The following is a 27100-nucleotide window of genomic DNA, read 5'->3' on the forward strand; positions in this document are numbered from 1 at the left end:
CAATCATTTCTAGAACAATAACAACACTTAAGCAAATCTATGAGCAAATGGAAAGAGAAGCAATAAAAATAGGGCTCAATGTAAATGAAAAAAAGACAAAGTATATGAGAATGTCTAACTCTGAGAGCAGAAGAGCACCTCAAGATCTGACAATTGGAGATAATAAGTTTGAGGGAGTTCCTTGTTTTAAATATCTGGGGACAATGGTATATAGTGATAATGATATGAGTAAAGTAATAAAGGAAAGAATACAGGCAGGCAATCGTGCATATTTTGCAAATATGCAGTTGTTTAGAAATAGACTGATCGCAAGAAATACAAAGCTTCAAAATTATAAGACACTGGTACGACCAGTTGTCACTTATGGATCAGATAATTGGACTTTGAAACTGTCAGATGAAAATGCCCTCAGAATATTTGAGAGAAGAATATTAAGAAAGATATATGGACCTGTGAGGGAAGATGACGACTGGAGAATAAGATATAATGCAGAGCTAGATGATTTAATAAAAGGCCAAGATATAGTGAGATTTGTCAAAGCCCAGAGAATAAAGTGGTTGGGGCATGTGGAGAGAATGATGGACGATAGGATGCCAAGAAGAATGTTGAAAGAAAAGCTTCACCACGCAAGAAGAAAGGGCAGACCACGACTTCGATGGATAGATGACGTAGCTGCAAACTTGCGGACAATGAAGATTAAAGGATGGAGGAGAAGAATTGATGATAGATTGGAATGGAGGCTGATTGTGGAGGAGGCCAAGGCCCACCAAGGGCTGTAGAGCCAGAAAGAGAGTCTGATGGAGCGATGTCGGGTGAATACGCTGGATGTGGCAGAAGATCCCAGCCGAGAGAAGAAATCACCTCCAGGGTCATCTTTGCTGCATGCGGTTTAGCATTGTATTGGTGGAAAAGAACACGCTTCCTATTCACTAATGCAGGTTGTTTTTTTCCAAACTGTTCGGCCACTCTGCAATTGCGTGGATTACACCTCTTTGTTGATGGTTTTACCACTTTCCAAGAACTCATAATGCACAATCCCAGCCGTAGTCCACCAGACACACAGCATCACCTTCCGCTGATGAAGAGCAGGTTTTGCAGTTAAAGGTATGGTGTCATTTGACGATAGCCAATGGTATGAACGTTTTTTGTTATCTTACATTACCCACTTTTCATCACACGTCAAAATGCGGTCTAAAATTGGACAGTTGTTGTTCCTAGTGAGCAAGGAAGTGCAAATGTTCAGTCGTTGGAGACGGTTTGCAGCAGTCAGCTCGTGCGGGACCCACTTACTCAGTTTCCATGATTTACCAAGATCATGCAAGTGCACACGAATTGTTTCAGCACTTACCGCAAATCGTTGAGCGAGTTCTTGACACGTTTGACATGAATCCTCTTCAATTGCTGCCTTCAGTTGGTCCACATCGAGAGATTTCGGTCTGCCCGATCGAGGTTTGTCTGCCAGAGTCTCATCGCCACTCAAAAAGGTCTGAAACCACTTTTGCGCTGTCCGTTCACTAATTGTACCTTCTCCAAACGCTGCACATATTTTTCTTGCTGCTTCCGCTCCTTTTGTGCCCAACTTGTACTCATACAGTAAACATGCCCTGATTACTGCATTCGACACAGCCATGGTTCACTGCAAATACTTGCTCCCGAACTATCGACTGCGACCTGTTATCAAAGTTAGCCGACGTGCCAAGGAATGAGCTTTCCGCCAATCACACATACATGTACCCCTGGCGGCTGAACTGCGTACTACCCCACGAAAACTACAGGCAGTTGTAAAACCGCATGAACTTTCTTGGTTACCTGGTATTTTGAATCTCTTCCACTTCATACTGTATTGTTGGCTCTTGAAAAAGATCTATCTGCAATATGTCAAAACATCGAGGATCTTAAAGATTTCCAAGCATTGAAGGAACGAGTTCTCATACTAAGTACATAACAAATTAAAAAAACATGATTTCTCTTAAGATATGTACCATCCCATCTATGTAACTTTTATTTATTCACAATGTTCAACAATAAGTTATTTTTTTCATAAAAATTATCACTTTCTTTAGTTCTTCAAATGAGTTAGCAAATGCTCTTTGAGTTTGGGCATATTTTTCGGTACAAAACTACACTTGTGACACTTCAGTGGACTATCTAGGAGCTTCTTGCCTTCTCCACTAGGCAGTACTGCTATTTGTCCATCATCTTCTAGCTCTTCTATTATTTCTAGAATAGAAAATGTGTAATAGTATAGATAGCAATAGATAAGCTGTATAATGATTTATCATTCAAAGCAGTACATAACTGACCACTCACATCCTACCTATGAAAAAGGGTCTGAAAAATATTTCAAACTGGAAATATGCATATTATTCAAAATATGATAAGCTGTATATTGTATATATTTGTATCATGCATTTTTAAGACACCCAGAAGTGATGCATTCTTTATCTTGGCTATTTGTGAGGTAATCGGTACCATGATCTGACTGCCCCGGTGCGAAATCCTGGGGGAGACAGGGGGGATTTCCCCCCACCAACAATCTTTGCCTCAAAAATCCCCCCACCAAAAATTTCCAGTGGGAGAGTTTTTATTATAACAGACAAAATATAAGCAATTACTTTTAATTTCAAATATGTTTTACTAAGAAGAATATCGAAAACACACACAAATTAGTGTAGTGGTGAGTATTGAATGCTTTCTCTCGGAAGAGATCATTAACAAATCTACATCAATATGCACAATAAAAGTAAAATAAGAATGCAAAACAATAATAACTATGAAATCTAATTGATTATATTAACATAAAGCACAAACTAAACAAAAACTTACACATAATAAATCCACTTGAACTATTTCATAATTTATTTAATATCTTTAACCAGTTAGTAAACAAATTAGCTTCTTTGCAATATCTGATATGTATAAAAGTAACAAATTAATTTCCTTTATGTAATTAATAATAATAATAAATTTTAATTAAGTAATTTATTTTTACTTTTAATAACATTACAAATATGTACAGCCGGCAGCCGACGAGAAGATCGCTGAATGAAGGGCGACGGGGCACAGAGGGAAAGAGAGGGTCAGGTTCATTTGCAGAATTTAGGGGTGGTTGGGGGTGGTCGGGGAGAAGGAAGTCTTGTTTTCTTCTTGGCGGGTGATTGTCAAGCTGACGAGAAGAGTTCTGGCGGAAGAGCACCTTCCCCACGCGAAAGAGTGGAGTTGCCTGGCAGTACGTCACACCTCTTCTGCCAGCGTTCTTCTTGTCAGCTGCCAGCTGTATATAGTATAATATACATATATGTTTGTGGGGGAGGGTGTTTGGTGATGAAGAACTTTCTCCCCCCCCACCAGTTTTCAATGATTTTGCACCCTGCTGCCCCATTCCTATTTATTACAGGCTGGATGAATCCGAGATTTGCGTTATAAAGGACAAGGACCCTGGAAATTGATCCTAGGTCTCACACATGGCAGTCAGATGCCCAACCGATTAGACCACAGTGAGTACAGCTACATGTTACATATGGTCAAATTTTAATTCCTAAAACCTCGTTTTGATAACAGAAAACTGATATACAGGGTGACCATAATGAAAGTTTCCCTACTGAGAGCCCACAGAAAACTGATATACAGGGTGACCATAATTAAAGTTTCCCTACTGAGAGCTCTCTCAAGCCCATTCGAAGCATCAGATTATGGTGAAACATGGTACAGAGGATATGGAGACCATGCGGAAGTGAATGCTGTTGAAAGAAAAAATAATTCAAAATTGTCACCACCAGGTGGAAATGTGGCGCTTATAATTAAATTTCCCCTACCAGGGTGGCTCCTCTAAGGCCATTAAAAAAAAAGATAAAATTCAAGTACATTGTACCAGGTTGAGTCAAAAGTTTGTTCGTTTTCTTACGTGGCAAACAGTGAAGCCGGAGAAAAGGCCTAGAAAGCCAAGTGAGCACCTCGCGGTGGGCACGCCACCTGGTACAGTGCATTTTGACAAGGCACAGTGCAATTACGGCAGTCCGTCATAGGTCGACAAATTGGCCATGTGTATCTTGTTACGACATTATTGGAAAAGATGGATGAAAGTTGCGAGGGAAATTTGTGTGGTGGACGGTGAGGACCCAGTGAACATTAGGAAACTCATAACTTATGGTTGTGCGAATTACTCACAGTTACAGAATAATATGTATTCGTACATAATATTTAATAATACTAAAACATATTGTATTTAAGATTAGTGAGTATATATTATTTCCAAACAACGTTTCGGGAAACCACTGTTCCCTTCATCAGGTTCTATTTTGACTATCAAAAACACTCCATAGCCACATCAAGTCGATTCAAAAAGGATAGAGATTTGACTTTGGTAAAGGAGGAATTTAGAAAACTTGCCAAAACCTGTTAAAGCTTCCATTCCCACACTGCTGTTTAAAACCACAAAAGTTAAAAGAATCAATTTAAAAAGAAGCATATCAACTTAAAAATTAAAAAGGTGCATGCCATTTCACTTCCCCGTGGTAACTTCAGAATGCCTTCTCGCCGAATGCAGGAAGTTGAACGCTTTCCGCTCCCCTCTTACATACCTACATTTCCTCTTCCCACTTACGTCATGTCATATTCAAAGTCGCGTGTTTCCTGAGCCTTGTGAATTACGTCCGGGGTAACATGAAAACCTACTTTTTTGTACTCGCACTTTTCACATCTTCCAAACATCCCAATCCAAATCCCCTCCACATTTCCATTAGGAAAGCACAGAAATGGTTCTCGTCTGGGAACATGGGCGTGGAAGACGAGCTCTGATGTGGGAGACCGGGTGCCATGGATGCAGATGCCCCGCTGCAGCACGTGATAGCCGATGCAAGTGTCAGTGCACGACAGGTTGGATTGTCCCAGAGCATATTGGTTCCCTCTCTCCACCAAATGGGTTTTGTCTTTAGATGGCCTCGACTGGTTCCCAACAAGTTGACGTCACAACAGGCTGAACGACGTGTCTCCATCTGTCAACAATTGCTTCAAAATCCACGGGACGACAAGTTTTGGTGTCGAATTGTCGCAGGTGATGACAAATGGATCCTTTTACGATATTCTGCCGGTGGTAAGTAGTGGATGCGGCCATGGCAAGAAGAAATGCCACTTGTTCAAAGGGAATGGTTTGAAAGAAAGGTAATGTTGTGCATACGGAGGAATATTGATCGTCCAGTGTTCTGGGAACTCATACCAGATGGTCTTACTGTCGATGGGAACCTTTACGCTGTACAACTGTAGTGGTCCATGATGCAATGCTCCCGAAGTACAACGTTGATGCATCAGAAGAGAGCCTTGTTGCAAGTCGTTAACGCCCCATGTCACCGGTCTCGAATTGTTACCCAGAAACTGCAGAACTTGGAGGGAATTGAAGTGTTTCCTCATCCCCCGTACAGCCCTGATCTCGCGCCATGCGATTGCCATTTGTTTCGCTCTCGTGCATTTACTGCAAGGACGACAGTTCAACAGATTGGATGCTGTGGGAACAGAGGTGCGCAAGTTTTTGGCTTTAATAGCAGCAAATGATATCGTCATGGGATCGTGACTGTCATGTAACATTGGCAGAAGACCATACAGCAGAATGGCCTATACTTTGACGAATAAGTCCGATGTCTCGCATTGTGTCTCGAGTCTCAATGTCCATGTGTAAAAACGAACGAATTTTATGACTCACCTTGGTAAATAAAATTGAAGTTGTTGGACTATTTGTTTTGTTTTACTTGCATGGCTGCATTGGTTTCTCTTTATATTATATCTATTTAATCTAGATTGGGGGTGTATAATAAATACATACAACAAATAAGAATTGTTGCAGTTAAACGTGTCAAATTTTCAGGATACGCCACTGGGGAAAAGCATCTATTCAAGTTGGGGTATAGACTCGTAAAAAAAGCTTTAAAAAACTTTTCTTCCGAATTTGTGTTCTCTTACATTGCAATTTTACAATAAAAAATTAAGTAGTTATATGTTCCCTTCAAAAAGCAGTTTCTCGTTCAGTATAACATATACCAATTAACAATGAATGTGTTAAGCACGCAATGCAAATTTTCGAAAGCGTATGTGAATTTGAGTGGCTGAAAATCGCTTTGGATGTAGATGTCAATTTTTATGTGTAGCTTCCTTTTTGTAAGTAGAGCGTGAATCATCTGTACCTAGGTGCTTAATCTGTGCTCTTGAAATAGCATAAAAGCGAGGATTTCGTGCAAGAATCATCACACTTTCGTTGAAGACAAAGGGTTTGAGCTACATGTAAAAGCTGATACGAAGTGTTTATAACTTTTGTAGGATTATTTTTGATAATATTCTTGTTTCTATGGCTGAAATAAGACGAATGACAGATATTGAGTGCTGGTGTGCTGTTGGAAGCATTGAAGCAGGACAGTCAATCAAAGATGTTGCAATTTTCTTTGGCGTTGATCATTCGGTAATTTCTCAATTATGGAAACAATTCAAAACAAGACAAACAGTTGTCCGGAGACCTGTGCCCGGTCGTCCAAGGGTTACCGCCCCCTCTGATGATCGATATATTGCTATATTAGCCAAGTGGAATCAACGAGCGACCTCCACAACTGTTACATCCATGGTTGCAGTGGCACTTGGTATCTGCCAGTACTGTGTGCCGAAGGCTCCACATGAAGGGATTGTACGCCCAAGTACCACATGTTTGTGTTGCACTAACCGTACAAGCCAGAGGGGCAAGATTAAAGTGGTGTCGTCAACATGTCAATTGGACTGTCTCAGATTGGTGCAACGTCCTGTTCACGGACGAGTTCAGATTTGCCCTGGAATCAGATGACAAGCGTGTAAGGGTCTGGAGAGAACGAGGCACATGCAATCAGGCCAAGAACATCATTGATTATCATGTATTCAGAGGTGGCAGCGTCATGGTGTGGGCTGGAATTTCTCACACCGGGCTGCACATCTTTAAAGACGGTTCTGTGATGGCTGCATGGGATCGGGATGAAGTCTTAGACCCCATTATGAGACTACGATGCAGCAGTTGGTCCTGATTTTGTTTTTATGGACGATAATGCCCGTCCCCATCGAGCCAACATCGTTGACGAGTATCCGGAAAGTGAGGGCATTTCTCGTATGGAGTGGCCGACGTATTCCCCCATGAAAACTATTGGGATGCCCTCGTGCATGCTGTCTCTGCACGTTTACCTCCTCCAGATAGTCTCGGAGAGTTGGAAACTGCCCTAATGGAGGAATGGCCATTGCTCGCATCTGCAATGGTTGATCACCTCATTGAAAGCATGGAAAATCGCTGTAAAATTTGTGTATAGGTCTGGGGTGGTCACATACCATATTAATGTAAGTTTTGTTTTGGTCACATACCATATTACTGTAAGTTTTGTTTGGTTTGTTTGCCTTTAAACATCATTATGTTAACGACACAAATGTGACATCACCATATAACTTACGAAAAGTAAATATTTTTTTCATCTTTGTACACAATTCTTGTTTCCTTTAATGCATAAACACATTTGCTATCTTCATGTGCAATTTTTTTGTTAATCAAAGCTTTACTTTTCCATTTTTGTTGATTTTACCATCGCATGCTTAACTTTTGGAAGCATGTTTATATATGTATAAAAGAGAAATTTGAAGTTGTTATGCAAACTTTGCAATCCAATCCAAATAAATTGTCATTAATTGTTATGTTATGTTGTAAATACAAGTACTAGTGCAAGACCTACGTATCAACAAGTTTCTCAATTTTTAAAAATATGTGAAAGAACAGTTCTATTTTTAAAATCTGTTAGTGAGGGTGAGGGCGTGAGGTGGCTGTATAAATAATCTTCAGAAATTAATGATTTTGTACTGGAATACGTGGGTTGGAGATTTAATAGTGGCAACAGTGCTGAATATACACCATGAAACGGAACGCTGCTTCTCACTTATACCACATGTTAGTTTGATTCCTAACCTACCTCCCAGAAAATGGACTCTTCCTTCCAACACTAGCCGCATGTGAAGTGACAAGAGGAATAGAGTATCATTGGAGTTGGTGGTCTAAAGTTGTGTAGAACCCACTAATGTGAAAGCTATGGTGATTCTCGTGAACAACTCTGATGGTCTTATCTTAATGAATACTGTATCTCAAGGACAGACTGTCGATGTGCAGTATTACTGTGACTTTTATTTGATCCCTATGGTGGAAGGCATTCACTTCCAAACTTGTCCAGTTTCTTCATGCAATAGACCGCTCCATTCGAACCATCAACGGAACAGGCGCTGCTACAGGTTTACTTCAACTTCCACATCGCTGACAACAGTTGTACACAATTCTGGTGACTACATTGAAGGGCTGTAAAAGTTTCACAGAGGTATCTCTTTTGTATCATTTGTAATAAATAGTTGCCACTATTAAATCTCCAACCCACATCTGTAAGAAAATTGAAGTTTAAAATGTAATATAATTAAAGTTATTAATTTACGAAAGAAAATTAGTTTTTTACATCTGCATAAAAAACTGGTTTTCTACGTGAAGTAAATTACTAGTAAATTATGCGTAATTTATGTAAAAAACGTAACAAGTAAACTACCTTGGCAACCCGGATTTCAGTGCATGCTGTTTTCGTAATGTTGCATGTCACTTTATTCTGAAAGCTTTATAAGATTGAAGTTCCAAATCTAACAAAGGTCCAGAACATGAAAATATATATTCAGCCATGTTCAGGATTATATCTACTATATTAACAAATAATAACAGGTCATGAGGGCCAGTGCATTCACACCAGAGGTGGGCAATAATCCAACCAGTTGCAGGGTGATGTATGGTCAGAACGATAAACTCCCAGTTATTGTAAGTTTTCTATGACCGGATTACATTACTCAATCGTAGGTTCCCAATTTCCTCGCAATAGTGGGTGGCCACCCATCCACCTCAGGAAAAGTTGTTTGTTTTCCCCAGGAGACTCAAGCATACTCACCTCCTGTAGGCACAGCCGAAAGCTTGCACCTTACGACCACCTGGCCACGATGAGCGACAACCTTACCTACTACTTCACTTAAATAATATATAACCTTGTTATCAGCAAATAATACAGCAAAAACTCACTTCGTGATGGAATGAAGTAGTCTGTAGTGAAAGAGTTCCAATGTTTCTTGGTCTTCAAAGAAGGAGAATTAAAGTCGTCACTTATTACATGTAGATGAATGTGGCTCATACTCGGAACTGCATGGTATCCAAGCCTAAATCAGAAAACAGTTATGTTTAAAATCGATTTGTACCATTAATTATGAACATACCTTTTAAGTGATAACAATACCAAATTATCGAATCTAGTTGTTGACTGATTAACAGCACTGTATTGGAATGGGTTTGACACATTTGAAATGATAATTTTACCAATCGGGAATTCTATATATATTCTGTAACTCAATGCAGAATTTTCCCACAATAAAATAGTTCATACAAATAGTGGGTCACAATAACATTCAGAATTTGTTTCATTAGTCATACATAGCATAGCCTGTGAGAAGGTAGTACTATACATGCAATGAAAGGGTAGTAGGCTGTGGAGATTTAATGAAAGAGTAGCCTGTGGAGATTAGTTTGCCATGGAATGTTGGAGCGTGTCAGAGTCACAGCTTGATGTCAACATAGGGGGTGTATCACACAAGACTCAAAGCACCTTCCAGCAGGTGCACGAATGTACTATCTGACATGTCAATTTGCAAGTGGAATGACTGGAGCTATTCAGTTCGTGATAGCTGTCCCAGACTGACTAGGTCTGCTTAGGGTGACCAGACATCCTCTTTTATCCGGACATGTCCTCCTTTTTAGGTGTCTGTCCGGCATCCGGGCAGATTTTTTAGAAATCGGTACATGTCCTCCTTTTTCGGAAAGAGTATAGCTAGCATTGACCATAGCAAATGTGCTGCATACAGAATGCTTCATTTGGGGGACGTTAAATATTTCAGCAATGCTTACCTACCATCTGGGAGCTCAATACGATCACTTTCCCGACTGAGTCATTAGTAGAGCACGTATTTAAGGCACTAAAAACCTCTGAAATAGGCAGTCAAATAGGCATCAAAATGAAAATAGACACTTAAAAAAGCACCACAGACTAAGAAAAGGCACGAAAATAGACTCTTAAAAGGCATCCTAAAATTAAAAAAGATATTAAAATTGGCAATGGATGTGAACTTATTTAAATGTTCCTCTTATGATGCACAGTTATACTGTATTAGCACTTCAGTTTATACATAAACGTGCGCTAGCAATTAACATACTATAATACTCCTTTGATTGAAATTCACATTTGCGAGGAATCGTCTGTTAAAGTAATTCTCACAAAAAGAGTTTGTGCTAACGACTGCGAATTTGAACAAATGATGAAAATATAATTTCCACCAGTGTAACAAAAAAATATTTAAAACAATGTTCCAATTCAGACCATCAAATCTGGTGAATTCCAAATTTCAGTCAGTACAACATCAACAAAGTCTTACATCTTTCAATATAGGGAAAGCTAAAGGCAGGTAAGATAAAGCTGAAGCATGCAAAAATTGCAGAACATTCATTTTTGGCACAATTAAGCAAATAGGCACTAACCATCAAAACTGGAATTTATAGGCACTATAAAAATGTGTTTTCGGAATAGAAACTCCATGAAACGAACTTTCAAGTTTAAACATGGAAGCCTATGGTTTTCTGCAAAGGAATAAAAAAAGGCAAATAGACAAATTTCCACACCCCAGTCATTAGTATTAAGTGATGAGACTGCTGGAATGCATGTAGTCTGTGCAGTTCTTTTTCGGTTGATTGATTTGGTTTATTTTACTTCGCTTTTCTGCCACTTTTGGCTAATCGCGAAGATGAGTATGAGCGATGATATGACGATTTTGATGAAGGACAGCCATGCCCACGCCGGGATGAAACTGAGGCCTCTGGCGTTGTGGCACGGTGTGCTAACCACCACTGCATCACAGAGGTCGGCCAGTTCCTTTTTGAGTTATACATAAGCGATACAGAAATGCATATTGAGAATTTTGATTATTAAGTAATATTTACTTTCATGAAATAACGAAGCGAAAGTGTAAATTCAACAATGATCTTGCAAGAAAATGTCCAGTTTTAAAGCATGGAAGAAACGAATATGAGGTAAAGTGTAAGGTGGTTGCCACTTTCCCCTGCTGTTGAAAGAGTGCTAGAAATGTTCGTGGCATTGAAATCATATTTCTCTACCCAATCTAAACTACCTAAAATTTTAATTTGGCTTTTCGAAATAAGTTAAGCGAATGTTACTTGTTACATTTGCATTCACTTGTGGAGATATTTCAGTCTAATATCCAAGAATTAGAAAAGATGTAAAATTCTGTGCTTCAAATTATAGATATTCTTTGTAATTTGTTAAAAAAAACAGATTAGGAGATTGCTTTCTTTGCTTAAAGGTAAGATGAAGTTATTGAAAGAGATCTTCTGAAAAGCATCTGTGTGCAAAATGTTGGTAAGATTTTTGTATATTAATTAAATTATGAGTAATGGCAAATGTATAGCCATTTTTTGCGGTGTCCTCTTCTTTTATGACTTTGCCTTCCTTTTTCGCCATGCTCTGTCCTCTTTTTTGGATGTATGTGTCTGGTCACTCTAGGTCTGCTAGAATAGAGGATGCCACTAGATTTGTCCATGCTGCTTTTCCAGCCAGGTCTGTGAATTTGCCAGCTCTGGAGTTTCAAGGGGAGTTTTAATCTTTTGCAATCGAGTAGGCATCTCACTGAATTTGGTGAAGAATGTTTGTCAAGCCATTGGTGACATTCCAGCTGGTGTGTGTTGCAAACCATGCTCGGGAGAGTTCGCAATAGCATCGTGGACATTTAATGATGTTCTCTTCCATATAAGACACTATTGAGACGAGCTAAAATTCTCCAAGATCTGTAGCTTTCTTTCACCATTAATACATCCCCTTTCATGTTCACCAGTGTTCTGAATTTCAATTAAAATACCAAATATTTTTGTGGTCCTCTCTTTAAATATAAATTTCTAATTGAAGTGCTCGGGTGTAAAATATGGTAAGTGACATTTTGGTCGTTTTTGAGTTGCAAAGTAAAATGTGCCATCCTTCAATTTTCGAGTGAAATTTCCATGTCATACAATTTGCACTGGACTCAGTGAAGCCTTCTGAAATTGGAAAACACAACACGAAAACAATTTATCTGCAGTATAGCTTCTAATAACCTTTCTTCTTAATGAACTCAGGAATGACCAAAATGTCACTTACCATTTTTTACACCAGAGCCCTTCAATTATGGAGTTCCTTTCTTGTTTTTGCAAAATTATTGGTCAAATATGATCTATGTGTTTCTTGGATAAAATTTTTGATAAAGATGTGGGCTGTTTTATAATGTTCAGAAGTTTTACAGAAGATTAAGGAAAGCATTTTGAATGATAGATATGAGTGCAAATCATAGGCGCTGACTCCATGGGGCCTGGGGGACTCAAGCCCCCCCCCAAATGTTAACGATGTGGGGAGAGCCCCCAAATTATTTTGCTTAAGACGATCTAATGTATTATTTTGCTTCTTTTGTAAAGTTTACTCTGAATTATGCCACATGAACTTAACTTTAAATACACATTTGAAATGTTCCGCTAGACCATCAACTTTGGGGGGGGGGGGGCTATGACCAGAGACAGCAAAACACACAACTTATTACTATATACTAAGTATGTAATTATGAGTGTTGTTAAAATTTTTACAAAAAAAATGGTTCAAAAGATGCTGTGCATGAACTAGGTAGTGAATGGGACGTTCGGGCTACAAATGGCTCTCACATGACATTCAGAACGAGATCATTGTATGACGAATTCCCTATGATAGGCTTGTCCAACACTCATCCATTCATCTCTATTTACCTCCCCGACCTTTACCTAACTTCCAACAATATATCAAACCTACAAACCTGTCTTCATTCGCCTAACCTGTAGCATAGGTAGCAATGGTAAGTGCCACGGTCGAATCTTCACCTGAATTTTAATTAGTTTTACAAAAATTACTCCGAACCGCTCTGATTACTTGATGATGACTCGCATAGATTTTTCGTTACCTTAAATGACCAGTGCGAACTAGAATCCCCCCCCTCCTGGAAGGGAAGACAGTCATTAGTACACAACATACAAAATATACACTGGGAAAACTTTTAGGTGGAATACCACACCACGATTCAAAAATACCAGTTTATTGACAAAAAAGAGTATTAATCACTATTAGATACACAGACGTTGACCCCCAATGTTACTGACTTTCCGTCACTGTTCATGTAAATGTTCCACATAAGCAACTGCTCAATAGCTTACAGATTTTCAGAAGGCACACCTGGACCTTTATATATAACAAGCATATCTGAATAATCACTCAAATCAAGTTGGCATGTTTCATACATATGCCACCCAACATGGACTTCCTTACAAAAAAAAATCAGACAGATTTCAAATTTAACTATTACACGAAAACATGCTATCAAACAACTTGTTTTACATTTCAAAGCTGTCCTTAGCTATGAGAGGTTCCATGCCTCTACTAATACTTGCTCAAACGCTCGAGAAAAGTCACATGACCTAGAGCGAAATTCACCATTTTCATTTTAACATACAGATATAGGAAATGCTAAATTCTTCACTACATAAGTCCAAAATTTTACTCCTTTCCAGTGATTTAAAGTTCATCCAATTCTCGAATTCGCAGCATTTCAAAATAACAGCGCAATGCCCTTTGTTATGTTTCAGGATTTTACGCGGAAAGTACGCGAAATATGGCCATAGTCGCACCAAACATATGCCGGCATGTGTAGAACACCAGGACGTGGCTTTTTCAAAGTTCCAAATACCACCCTCCAATTGACATTCAGATAAAAGCAGTATTTGTACTCACATTTCTGCAACCAATACAAACCATGTGACTACTGTCGCCCGTTGAAAATTCCGTTCATCTTCCGATCTGGTGGACGTTCGCCTTAATATAAGTACATGTACTTGATTCTCCAAGCATAGTGATTAAAAGGCGATAGGCTTAAGAATTGGCACTATCTTTGCAATCCCGATAACTTTCGATTCCTGTACCATCATCTTCTTTGACAGCCTTCCCCTTCTGTTTACTTTTTTCCGGAAGTCCCCACCTCCAGTTCCGGTTCCCGTCTAGCCTTTTTCTTCTTCTTCTATTTTCAAGAGATTTTATGCTCACTCCTTCTCCCTCATGTCAATCACTTTTCTTTCCAATTTAAGTTCGCAAAAACGACGTAAAACCTTAAATTTATCACATAACTATTGCCGCAGCAATCATCACACCGACCATCAATAAAATGTGGTAATAATTCGTTTAAATACCTCTACCTGCTCTCTATGCACGCAGACATAGCAAGAGCCATCTATTGAGTAAAATCACATTATTTGTGACAGTGCCACAAACTGCTGCCACCTAGTAAGGAAATTCTGAACTGCTTCAATATACCGATGTACAGTTTACATCAAAATCTGTGTTTTTAAACTACTCCTTTTTAACCTGGATTTAAAAATAAAAATAAAACACATCATAAAAATAAATACAGTACACAATTAAAGATATTTATAACAGTATTCGTTATAATTGGCGCCCAACATGGGCGGAACCCATTCAAATTACCTCACACATCACACTACATCATTCGTACCCAGGTCTCTAATACCGGACCAGACTATTTACCAATTACAAAGATTAAATTACTTTACATATATCCAAATTACTCATTATACTGATCAAATTTTTCGAGATCTTCCCCGAGAGTTGGGATTCTCAGTTCGTACCGGTCATTTCTTGCTTGAGCATCTCAACAAGCATTAATTCAGGAATGGAATATCCAGTCACGTACCGCTCCTCCGCAAGGTGATGTCCACTTGACTAATAGTCCGCCGCGGGCACTATCTAGCTTGAAACTCGCAACTGCGTTACCCCCTTCACAAAGAATCTAGTTAATTTTGCCCCTTAAGCTTCAAGGACCTTAAGTACCTGAGTATGCGTTCCCTAATTTTCGAAACAGAGGAAGAAGATCCGTGGCCTTCATTGAACCCATTGCGACCATACATAGACGGTGCACTACATCTCTCATTTCAAGTTTATGATTTAGTTCGCTTCACAGTTTAATCATTTTACAATAATACTTAGCTCCAAATTCTATCATACTCATAACATTTACTCTCTCAATTGTATAAAATCTTGCATTCCCTCATGTGCAAAAACTTCAAGTGCTCATATGACTTATGAATATTGAAGCACTGGAATAATTGAGAGGAAAGGAGCCAGACCACCGATCTCTGTGCTAGCCCACCGCATTATCTTCCCTACTTGGTTACTAACCCGCCGCAGGTCAGATTTTACTTGGCCCAACAGAGTCAGTAAACCCACTCCCATCCTTGTCTCCTAGACCTTACTTCGCATCATTTCTCACGTGATCCTCTGACTTGACAAAGTCAATTACCACACGATCACGATCGTCTATGAAACCCGAATTCAACATTTTGTCAATCCATTTAAGTCGTTTTTCCTGAGAACATTTCCATAGTTTACTATTTTCTATGGATTGGTTCGTGATCCGCTCACCTGTGTTACAATCTACCAATTCCAAAGTAGAATTGTGATTGTTTACTATGCATAGGTAAGGACCAAGGAACAACTCGCAATATTTTTTAATTACCTTTTCACCCAAGTTCCCAAGAGCATGACTTTTGATAAAAACTAGATCGCCTACCCTAATGATTGAATGATTTACCTTTTCCTGGTTGAGTTTTTGGAGCCTTTTCTTCCGTTTACCAGAACTAGTAAGATTTGCCATCAATAATTTAGCGTTCCAGGTACCATTGTCTGGTACATGATCTACTATTGGCGAATCGAGAATCCCCCTAGTCACGTTCAATCGCAGCTCTTCCGGAGAATATCCCGTTTGGGAAGAAATTTAACTATTTAATAGATGCAAAGCTTGAGCCACCCTTTCTGGCCATTTAGCATGATTACTTGAGCAGAGCACTCTCATAAGTCTGTTCAGCTCTGAGTGGTATCGCTCGACCATATTAGTACTAGGGTGATAAACCGGTATATATAAAACATTCACCCCCCAAGTTTTCATTGATTCTTGAAAGTAGTTTGATCGAAATTGTGGACCATTATCAGCAAAAATTCTTTTCGGTACTCCCAAATGCACAAAATAAACATTTACCAATTTATTGACAACAGTCTTAGCATTACTGTTAACTATTGGGTAAGCAACGAGATACCTAGTGGCCGAGTCCAAAATCGTGAATAGAAATCTCTCTCTCTTTGGACCAGAAGCAAAGGGTCCCTGTAAATCTACGAACAGGTCTTGACCGGGCTTGTCAGTGACATGAGTTCGGGCTTGGAACTTAGCTGGGTGCTTATTGGGTTTTGTACGTTGGCAAATCTCACAATCCTTAACAAAAGACTTGATATCTGACTTCATTCCTTTCCAGAAAAACAACCTATAGACTTCTGCCAAGGTTTTTGCCACCCCAAAGTGTCCCGCTTCATCATGACAACTTATGAGTATTTTACCAATTAAGATAACCGGTATACATATTCTGAGCTTCTTATGATCATGGTAATCTCGTATGTATAATATTTCATCAAACAAGCAATAGGTTTGATCCCAAGTTCTGGAATGAGGATTGACTACTGAACCATTTCCTTCCAGGTAATCTATTATTTCCTTGAGTTGAGAGTCCTCCCGCTGGGACTTAACAATTTCCTCATTGGATATAACTATTTTTCCTGGAAACAACGCCTGGTTTTGATTTATTCGAAACACAGAGTTTGAATTATCCGGAAACGTGTGACTGAGCAAGTCCGCCAATTGGTTATCGGAACCCTTACAATATCGCACTTCGAAAGAATACTGCTGGAGTTGCAAAAACCATCTAGTGAGTCTAGCATTCCACGTGTGGGCTGACTCCAACCACGTGAGTGACTTATGATCTGATATCACCACAAAATGCCTTCCTTGAAGAAAGGATGAAAATTTGTCAATAGTGAAAAGAATCGCCAAGACTTCTAATTCAGTGGATGTATACGACTTTTCATATGATTTCAGTAACCGGCTGACATAACCTAAATGTCGTATCTCACCCTCATTAATCTGATAACAATATCCGGCAACTCCAATTAAGGAGGCATCCGTTTGTACAAAGAAATCCTTATTGAAATCTGGATAGTTTAAAGTGACTTCCTGAACTACCAATTCTTTTAATCGTTCAAAAGCTCGCTCAGCCTCTATGGTCCATTGCCATTTCGTTTTATGTTTCAAAAGGTCATACAAAGGGTGCGCAATCATGGCATAATTATGTATGTACTTGCTCAACCAGTTGAAGCATCCCAAGATCTTTTGCAACTGTTTAATATTATAAGGCACAGGTAAATTTACTATACTTTGCACGTAAGCGGGGTCTTTCTGATAACCGTTTGTAGTAATTATGTGACCTAGGAACTTCAACTCCTGAACACAAAATTTACACTTTTCGAGCTTCAATGTAAAACCAGCTTCCTTCAATCTCGAAAGCACTAATCTGACGTGTTCTATATGGGAATCCAAATCCTTTGACTTTATAATTATGTCATCTACATAGATTACAGTGAACTCGTGAAACATACCAAGAACTCGATTCATTACATCCACAAATACTGCAGTGCCATTAATTGAACCGAAAACTACACGTTTAAACTGGTATTGTACACCGTCAAAAGAGAAGGCTGTATACTTTCGGCTATTCGGGTGCAAGGGCACCTGCCAGTATGCATTCCCTAAGTCTAAGGATGTCAAGTATTTACAGTCCTGAAAGGATGTTAACAAATCATTTATTTTCAAAGGAGAGATCTGCTTCAATTTTACGTGTTTATTGATTTTCTTCAAATCTACACAAAGACGAATCCCGCCATTTGGCTTCGGTACCACCAACAAAGGAGAATGGTATTCCGAATTAGATCGCTCTATCACGTCCCATTGCAACATTAAATCAATTTGTTCCTTCACTTTCTCACGGTAAGCGTAGGGTATAGGGTAATTTTTCTTGACTATGGGACTATCAGTATTTAGCTCCATTTCATGTATATACTCTTTGCATAATCCGGGTTTATCAGAAAATACATCATCGTACTCATTCAGCATATCAATAAGTCAAGATTTTTGTTCTATTGATAACTCAACTGACTCCTCAAATTTTATTTCGAAGAGAGACCTATTATTTACCCTAACGTTCTTACATTCAGACACCTGCACACTTTTGACAAATCTAGGTTCCTTCAGGTCACCCACTTCCTCCAATGGAGTGAATTTTAAAAAGACTCTGCCATTACGGGTCTGATAGAACAACGCTTCCGAATCAAAATTCAATTCACCCTGAACATTGTAGATCACATCCAATCCCAAAATGATAGGAACGCTCAATTTTTTCACTACAAGAAACTGTACATAAATGTCATAACCTCCCAAATTTACCATTACTTTAACTATTCCTTCAACAGACTTAGTTTTCGTACCAGAATAATCCGACAATTTAACATTTGATGCTGGAATCAACCTTGGTCTAGAAATGAGTGAGGAGAGACCTTTCCATACATCTAGTGACATCAGACTCGTTTCTGCGCCCGAGTCACATAAGGCAGTCAATTTCTGATCTAAAATTGTAATTTGAATTAAAGCCGAAGGGCGGTTATTATTATATTGTACATTAATAGGTATTAACTGTTTGTCAAATTCATCTAACTCCCCGTCTCCCGAATCATCTTGCATATTTACAAATAGTATGACAGGTCGCGTTACTTCACTCTCCCCCCCTGTCCTTTGTGGAGAGTGTACTGGTCGTTTCCCGTCCGTCCATTACCTATTTCAATCTCGTTGAAATTTGGATAAGAATGAACCTCAGCTTTCACTTGACAAGTTTCCCTCATTGAAGTGTGACCTACCGGTTCACCCAACACTCCCAAGGATCTCAAAAAGTTTAACATGACCGACATTCCCTCCCTGGTCCAATGAACTTTGTCCACTCTTAAGTTCCTTGGTGGTACTCAGAAGTTTATCACCAAGTTCCCCTTTGAGAGCTTCATTACTCTCTTTGAGTTCACCTTTAAGTTCCTTGGTGGTACTCAGAAGTTTATCACCAAGTTCCCCTTTGAGAGCTTCATTACTCTCTTTGATGAACGCAAACAGGGCATCGAGCGTCACTGGCTCATGTTCAGTGCCCATCTTTACCCACAACGAGAAATTTCAATTTTTTTTTTTTTTTTTTTTTTTAATGAGACACCCGCAGCCACTTAGCCATTAAGTCTCATAATCTTTTCTATGACGAATTCCCTATGATAGGCTTGTCCAACACTCATCCATTCATCTCTATTTACCTCCCCGACCTTTACCTAACTTCCAACAATATATCAAACCTACAAACCTGTCTTCATTCGCCTAACCTGTAGCATAGGTAGCAATGGTAAGTGCCACGGTCGAATCTTCACCTGAATTTTAATTAGTTTTACAAAAATTACTCCGAACCGCTCTGATTACTTGATGATGACTCGCATAGATTTTTCGTTACCTTAAATGACCAGTGCGAACTAGAATCCCCCCCCTCCTGGAAGGGAAGACAGTCATTAGTACACAACATACAAAATATACACTGGGAAAACTTTTAGGTGGAATACCACACCACGATTCAAAAATACCAGTTTATTGACAAAAAAGAGTATTAATCACTATTAGATACACAGACGTTGACCCCCAATGTTACTGACTTTCCGTCACTGTTCATGTAAATGTTCCACATAAGCAACTGCTCAATAGCTTACAGATTTTCAGAAGGCACACCTGGACCTTTATATATAACAAGCATATCTGAATAATCACTCAAATCAAGTTGGCATGTTTCATACATATGCCACCCAACATGGACTTCCTTACAAAAAAAAATCAGACAGATTTCAAATTTAACTATTACACGAAAACATGCTATCAAACAACTTGTTTTACATTTCAAAGCTGTCCTTAGCTATGAGAGGTTCCATGCCTCTACTAATACTTGCTCAAACGCTCGAGAAAAGTCACATGACCTAGAGCGAAATTCACCATTTTCATTTTAACATACAGATATAGGAAATGCTAAATTCTTCACTACATAAGTCCAAAATTTTACTCCTTTCCAGTGATTTAAAGTTCATCCAATTCTCGAATTCGCAGCATTTCAAAATAACAGCGCAATGCCCTTTGTTATGTTTCAGGATTTTACGCGGAAAGTACGCGAAATATGGCCATAGTCGCACCAAACATATGCCGGCATGTGTAGAACACCAGGACGTGGCTTTTTCAAAGTTCCAAATACCACCCTCCAATTGACATTCAGATAAAAGCAGTATTTGTACTCACATTTCTGCAACCAATACAAACCATGTGACTACTGTCGCCCGTTGAAAATTCCGTTCATCTTCCGATCTGGTGGACGTTCGCCTTAATATAAGTACATGTACTTGATTCTCCAAGCATAGTGATTAAAAGGCGATAGGCTTAAGAATTGGCACTATCTTTGCAATCCCGATAACTTTCGATTCCTGTACCATCATCTTCTTTGACAGCCTTCCCCTTCTGTTTACTTTTTTCCGGAAGTCCCCACCTCCAGTTCCGGTTCCCGTCTATCCTTTTTCTTCTTCTTCTATTTTCAAGAGATTTTATGCTCACTCCTTCTCCCTCATGTCAATCACTTTTCTTTCCAATTTAAGTTCGCAAAAACGACGTAAAACCTTAAATTTATCACATAACTATTGCCGCAGCAATCATCACACCGACCATCAATAAAATGTGGTAATAATTCGTTTAAATACCTCTACCTGCTCTCTATGCACGCAGACATAGCAAGAGCCATCTATTGAGTAAAATCACATTATTTGTGACAGTGCCACAAACTGCTGCCACCTAGTAAGGAAATTCTGAACTGCTTCAATATACCGATGTACAGTTTACATCAAAATCTGTGTTTTTAAACTACTCCTTTTTAACCTGGATTTAAAAATAAAAATAAAACACATCATAAAAATAAATACAGTACACAATTAAAGATATTTATAACAGTATTCGTTATAATTGACATATTAGGGAGATCTGTTTTGTGCTCTGTGGTAGCAGATAATAAAAGTCGGGAATATTTTGCTATTATGGTTGACGAAACTTGTGACATATCCATCCGTGGACAATTAATATTCTGCATTAGAACTGTGAATAAAAATTTTGATAATTTTGAGGAATTCATGGGCTTTTATGAGATTCCGAACACGGAGGCCAAAACTTAAAAAAGGGAGAGAGTGAGTCGTTCATTCATTTATTTCAGTGATAAGAGCCCCCCCCACAATAATTTTGACAAGTCTGTGCCCCTGGTGCAAATGTAGGTTAGAAGTTTGCAGACTATTTTAAATACTTGAAAGCTGTAAACAATATTAAATTGTGTGAGACATAGATTTCTTGTAAAAAGTACACAAGTAATTGAGCTCCTAACTTGCCATTGTTTGACGCAATTTCATTGGTTGAATAAAATCACTGACTCCATCCTGCATATTCACCTTTACTCACAATGAGTTCGGGCACTTGATGGTATTAAGTTCGGTATGGGCAGTGATGAACAAGAGATGTGCGTAAGTGATCAGGTATCCATGCATTAGTGAAATGCTTGCCTATGTGCAGCATATAGTGTGGACTATGTTGAAAAGTGATAAAGCATTTTCAATCCTACATATTATGTTAATAAAACATTAAGGTTACCTGAAGTGTTCCACAGATAATGCAAATAGCAGGCCCAATTGCCTGCCCCCCCCCTAATTGCCACTACTGAGCAGGGCTGAGCCAATACTACTTTGAACAGCACTGGATAACCTTAAAAATTTTCATCTTTACCCTTTACTGTTACTTGAAAATTTTAACAATTCAAAGCACTTCAGAATATTTATACATTTCCCATAGGAAATATGATATCACAACAACCTACCAGAGCATTCATAATTGAAGATGAGATAATCATTGGATCCACTTCTTTCCACAGTGTTTTTGTAATTTTTTTAAAAAAAATAAGCATATTACATTATGTCCAGGCCCCATGAAAGTGTCGCACAGCAGTTTTAAGGACTCCATGAGACACTCAGGCTCTGGAAAAGTATTGGAGTTATTTCATGGTTCTGATACCACTGATATTGGTATCGGTTAGTGCTAAGAAATAGTCAAACGTAACAAAAAAATGGCCAACTCACTGAGAAATATCTGTATGGAAATACAGTATTGGCCATATTATTGGACTCATTAGTTGAAAATATGAAACACAGATAAACTCATTTTATGTAGATATATTTAACATATTTAATGTTTTGTGATACACATTGCATTGTTATACACACTACAAGCACTGTCAGTACTTCGTATGACCACCTTTGGCTCTTCTTGAGCCCATTTTAATCACTTGTTGTGTACATGTACTTGGCTTATGAAATTACGTGTTGCTCCGAAGATACAAATAAAGAACACCCTTACAACAACCAGAATTGATATTATTTCCTTTGTAATAACCAAACAATAGCATAAAAAACACAGTAAACAATGTACGTATTGTTCCAAGCATTTTTGCGAATATGCAAAGAATTGTGCTGCAATCTATTCTTGGGACACAGTAAAAGAAACAAGATTATATTGAAGCAGACAAACAGTTCAATCCCATAAAAAGTTATAACTATCGTTAAATATATTTAGTTAGAACACTTTCAAAACTAGGAAATGTGCTTCTTTTTTACAATAAGTCCAATAATTTCGCCAATACTGTATATGGGTAGGGTGACCAGACACATACGAGGGGATATCAAAAAGTTTTAATTATCCCCCAGAATTTATTGAGTGATTTCGATGAAACTTTGCTTCTGTAGTCATTAGACCTTCTATGTGTTCTGTAGTGAAAATTATTAATGTGTGTTATTTCTGTTCTTTATAGGTGGCGCTAGTTGTCAGTAAAGTGCAAAATGGAGAAGATCGAAGCTCGCAGCGTTATTAAGTTTCTGCATTTGAAGGGTCACAATGCCCGCCAAATTCATGAAGAAATTAAAGTTGTGTATGGTGGTGATTGCCCATCCTATGACACTATTGTGAGGTGGAAGAGACATTTCCAAACAGGTCACATGTCTGTTACAGATGAACCTAGATCTGGACGCCCATCATCCATGGGTGATGCCGCCACAGTGAAGAAAATCGAGGATCTGATACTGGAAGATCGACGCATAACTATCCAAAACATCATGCGACAAAGTGGACTCAGTTATGGTAGTGTTTGGAATATTATTCATAAGGAATTGCATATGTCTAAGGTGTCGGCCCGCTGGGTTCCACGTTTGCTCACTCCTCTTCAGAGACAAACACGGCGTGACATGTCGAGTCAGATGTTGAACATTTTGGAACAAAACGAGGAAGATTTTTTTGCCCGTATGATAACTATGGATGAATGTTGGATCTACCTATATGATCCTGAGACAAAAGAGATGAGCAAACAATGGAAGCACCACTCGTCCCCTCCCCCCAAAAAAGCAAAGGTGCAAAAGTCTGCTGGGAAGGTCATGCTCTCAGTGTTTTGGGATTGTCATGGGGTCATCCTTACAGACTACCTTCGGAAGGGAGAAACTATCACTGGGACATACGACTGCTCTCTTCTGAGGAAGTTACGAGATGCTGTGAAGGAAAAACTTCGGGGCATGCTCTCCAAAGGGATCCGTCTCCTTGCGGACAATGCACCCGCTCATTCATCGCAAGCAGCGGTTCTTGAAGCTCACCGTTGTGGCTATGAATTATTACCGCACCCACCCTATTCTCCCGATCTAGCACCAAGTGACTTTTTCCTTTTCCCACATATGAAGAATCCACTTCGGGGTCGCCATTTTGACAACACTAACGATGTCATATTGGAGGTGGAGCGCTGGTTTGCCATGCAATCTGCAGAGTTCTACAATGATGGTCTTCGACAGATCAAAAAACGCTGGGAGAAATGTGTAACTCTGCATGGTGACTATGTAGAGAAGTCACAATAAATGGATATAAAACTCAACTTTCTGTCTCAATTATTTCATGGGGATAATTAAAACTTTTTGATACCCCCTCGTACATGTAAAAAAGAGGACAGAGCATGGTGAAAGAGGAGGACAAAGTCATAAAAAAGAGGACACCGCAAAAGATGGCAACTCATTTGCCATTACTCATAATTAGGGACGTGAAGTTTTCGTATTATTTTCACCTGAATTTCGATGTTATTTTTTACTGAAATTCGGTGTTATTTTTCACGGTTTAGGGCAAAATTCGGTGTTATTAATTTAAAATTGGTTATTTTTACATGCATACTTACTGTCCCTTCTATGATTAAGATTTTCACATTGCTTTAGTTCTGGAAAATTGAGGCAAATTTTAGTTTTAATGACAAAGGCCTTTGTTAGGAATGACCAAATTTCTTCCATTTGGAAAACTATTTCATCTCATCAGCCAGTAAATATGAAATGTTTATTGAATGAAAAAAGGTAAAGTGCTCCCTGTGCATAGCACCACGCCATGAAGGCGTATAAGGGGTGTGGGGGTAACGCCCCACACTTTCTTGATTTATTGAATGATATCACCTAAATCTTTGAAAATAGTCATACATATCACTTTCTCCAACAATGCCAAGCAAATCCCTCTGCGACCTCAAATTAGGCGTTTTGTGTACACACACTCGCATACACAACCCCTCCCCCTACCCACGAATCACAAAAGGTGGTTCTGCCTGAAAATTTTCCACTTCCTAATCAATTTCCCTTCTGGGAAGATCCCCTTCCCCCCCTCCCCCGAGCAAATTCTATTTCAGGAAGAGGTTAAATATCCTACTGTCGGTCATGTCTGCACCAAACTGCAATAATGAAGCGTGACAATTTCTATTGAATTGAACTTTCACCAGCTAGGCTAGAAACGACAGATAAAATAGCACTTCAGGTAGTTGTTTTTGAACAAAAGAAGTGTTATCCCTAGTTCATATTGCATATTTCGTGACGTTTTTCACGTTAAAGTGCAAAATTCGGTGTTATTCTGAAAAAGGGCATAATTCGCATTATTTCGCGATTCTGAAATGCCAAAAACTTGACTCTTTAACTTACCCAAATCCATTTTAGACACTTTATTGTGATTTCTTCAACTATTCGGTGTTATCGTTAATGCGAAAACTTCACGTCCCTACTCATAATTTAATCAATATAAATCTGATGATTTTTTAAATAATTTCCTCTTACCTTTAAGCAACGAAATCAATCTCCTAATCATATTATTTAGCACATGACAATCATAACTAAGAATATCTATAGTTTGAAGCACAGAATTTTACTCTTTTTACAATTCTTGGATATTAGAATGCAATATCACGATAAGTGTAAGCAAATGTAACAAGTAAGCTTCGCTTTAACTTATTTCCAAAAACAGAACTTAAATTTTAGATAGTTTAGATTGTGTCAGGAAATATGATTTTTATGCCAGGAACATTTTTGCACTCTTTCAACAGGAGGGGAAAGTGACAGCCACCTTACACTTTACCTCATATTCGTTTCTTCCATCCTCTAAAAGCTGGATATTTTCTTGCAAGATCATTGATGAATTTACACTTTCGCTTCATAAAAGTAAATGACTTAATAATCAAAATTCTCACTACGTGCTAATGTATTGTGTATGTATGACTCAAAAAGAACTGGCCAACCTCTGTGGCGGAGTAGTTAGCACACCGTGCCACAACTCCAGAGGTCCTGAGTTTGAATTCCAGCCTGGGCATGGGTGTTCTTTGTGAGTATCCGTTCATCAAAATCATCATATCATCGCTCATCCTCATCTTCGCGATTAGCAAAACAGGCAGAAAAGGGAATTAAAATACACCATATCAGTCAATCAAAAAGGAACTGCTCAAATTACATGTGTTTCACAAGTCTCAGATTGAGAAGCAACGAGTTACAATAATACATACTAATGACTAGGGGTTTGCGGGACAGAAGTTTTTTTGGTCGGGACGGGGAATTTTTTTAAATCCCGATGTTTGGGACGGATAAAATCTGCAATTTCCAGGGATAAAAAATTCCCCGACGTTGTGGAAATCGCAAATTTGACATAATTTCCCTTTCTTTCGATTTCTGAAATAAAAGCTAACAATTTCAGGGTGGCTACAAACAAGCAGAAATGAAATTCCCTGACTTTTCCAGGTTTTCCAGGACAAAATTTACATTTTTCCCTGACAATTACAAACTAAACAAAATCGATGTTTTTGCAAATGGAAATAATAAACTCATACAGATCCACGTATGGTTTTGTTAAGTACCAATATTATCTTCTATGAAATTGACTTAATTTCTCTATTCTCTATGATTTGAATTCAAACTGCAAAATAGTGAATTTGGAAAATTATTACAGTTCACAAGCTAGGGAAGGATTACGGAATTTTGTCATACGCAGTAAGTTTAAAACAAAATACTTCATTATTTTTAAAGTTACGACTAAATGAGATAAGAGTGAAGAGAGATTGATTAAGAAATACAATTTGTAATTTATCAGTCTCCTTATACATTTTCGGTATTATATATTAATATTTTCACTGAGGTTTGGAGCCCTCTGCTTGCAAAAACCATGAGTGCGGACTCATTTTTCAATGCATAAAGCTACTTCTCTTTTCTCTGTAAAGCAAACAACTTAACTCTTGCATATAAGTGAAACAATTGAATCGATCAAAATCAAGTGTCATATTTCCTTACATTATCAATGGGATTTCTGCTTCAGTACAGTATATCCAAGTGAAGTAATGTGAAACTGACAACATGCAGTTATACCATTAATGCTGATGAAAAGGGTATGTAGGTATTAGAAATTTAACGCAAGGAATTTATAGAATTGCATTGTATAGGTACCTGATTTAGCTAACCACACATTAAAACAGGAAAACACTAATAATAAAAGCTTATGAAAGTTCATATACGAGGGGCATCCTGAAAAAGCTCCAATGGTGTATATACACAGCACTAGTGGTCGGAGAGCGACACAC

General features: G+C 38.5%; 1 protein-coding gene and 1 pseudogene across 1 annotated transcript in view; both read right to left on the reverse strand.

The window, feature by feature from the left end:
• Nucleotides 1-1153: 1153 nt before the first annotated feature.
• Nucleotides 1154-1630, reverse strand: LOC145999173 (histone-lysine N-methyltransferase SETMAR pseudogene; annotated as a pseudogene).
• A 345-nt stretch (nt 1631-1975) lies between these two features.
• Aptx (aprataxin) overlaps nt 1976-27100 on the reverse strand; it is a 52455-nt gene continuing 27330 nt past the window's right edge. The window contains exons 3-4 of the mRNA XM_083136390.1: nt 9086-9219; nt 1976-2220 (exon numbers count right to left, since the gene is read on the reverse strand). Coding sequence (XP_082992516.1) covers nt 2060-2220; nt 9086-9219 — 295 coding nt within the window. The 3' untranslated portion in view covers nt 1976-2059. The remainder of the gene's footprint in view (nt 2221-9085; nt 9220-27100) is intronic.

The sequence above is a fragment of the Lepisma saccharinum genome, chromosome 15 (assembly GCF_977018435.1).
Source record: "Lepisma saccharinum chromosome 15, izLepSacc3.1, whole genome shotgun sequence".
NCBI classification, from domain to species: Eukaryota; Metazoa; Arthropoda; class Insecta; order Zygentoma; family Lepismatidae; genus Lepisma; species Lepisma saccharinum.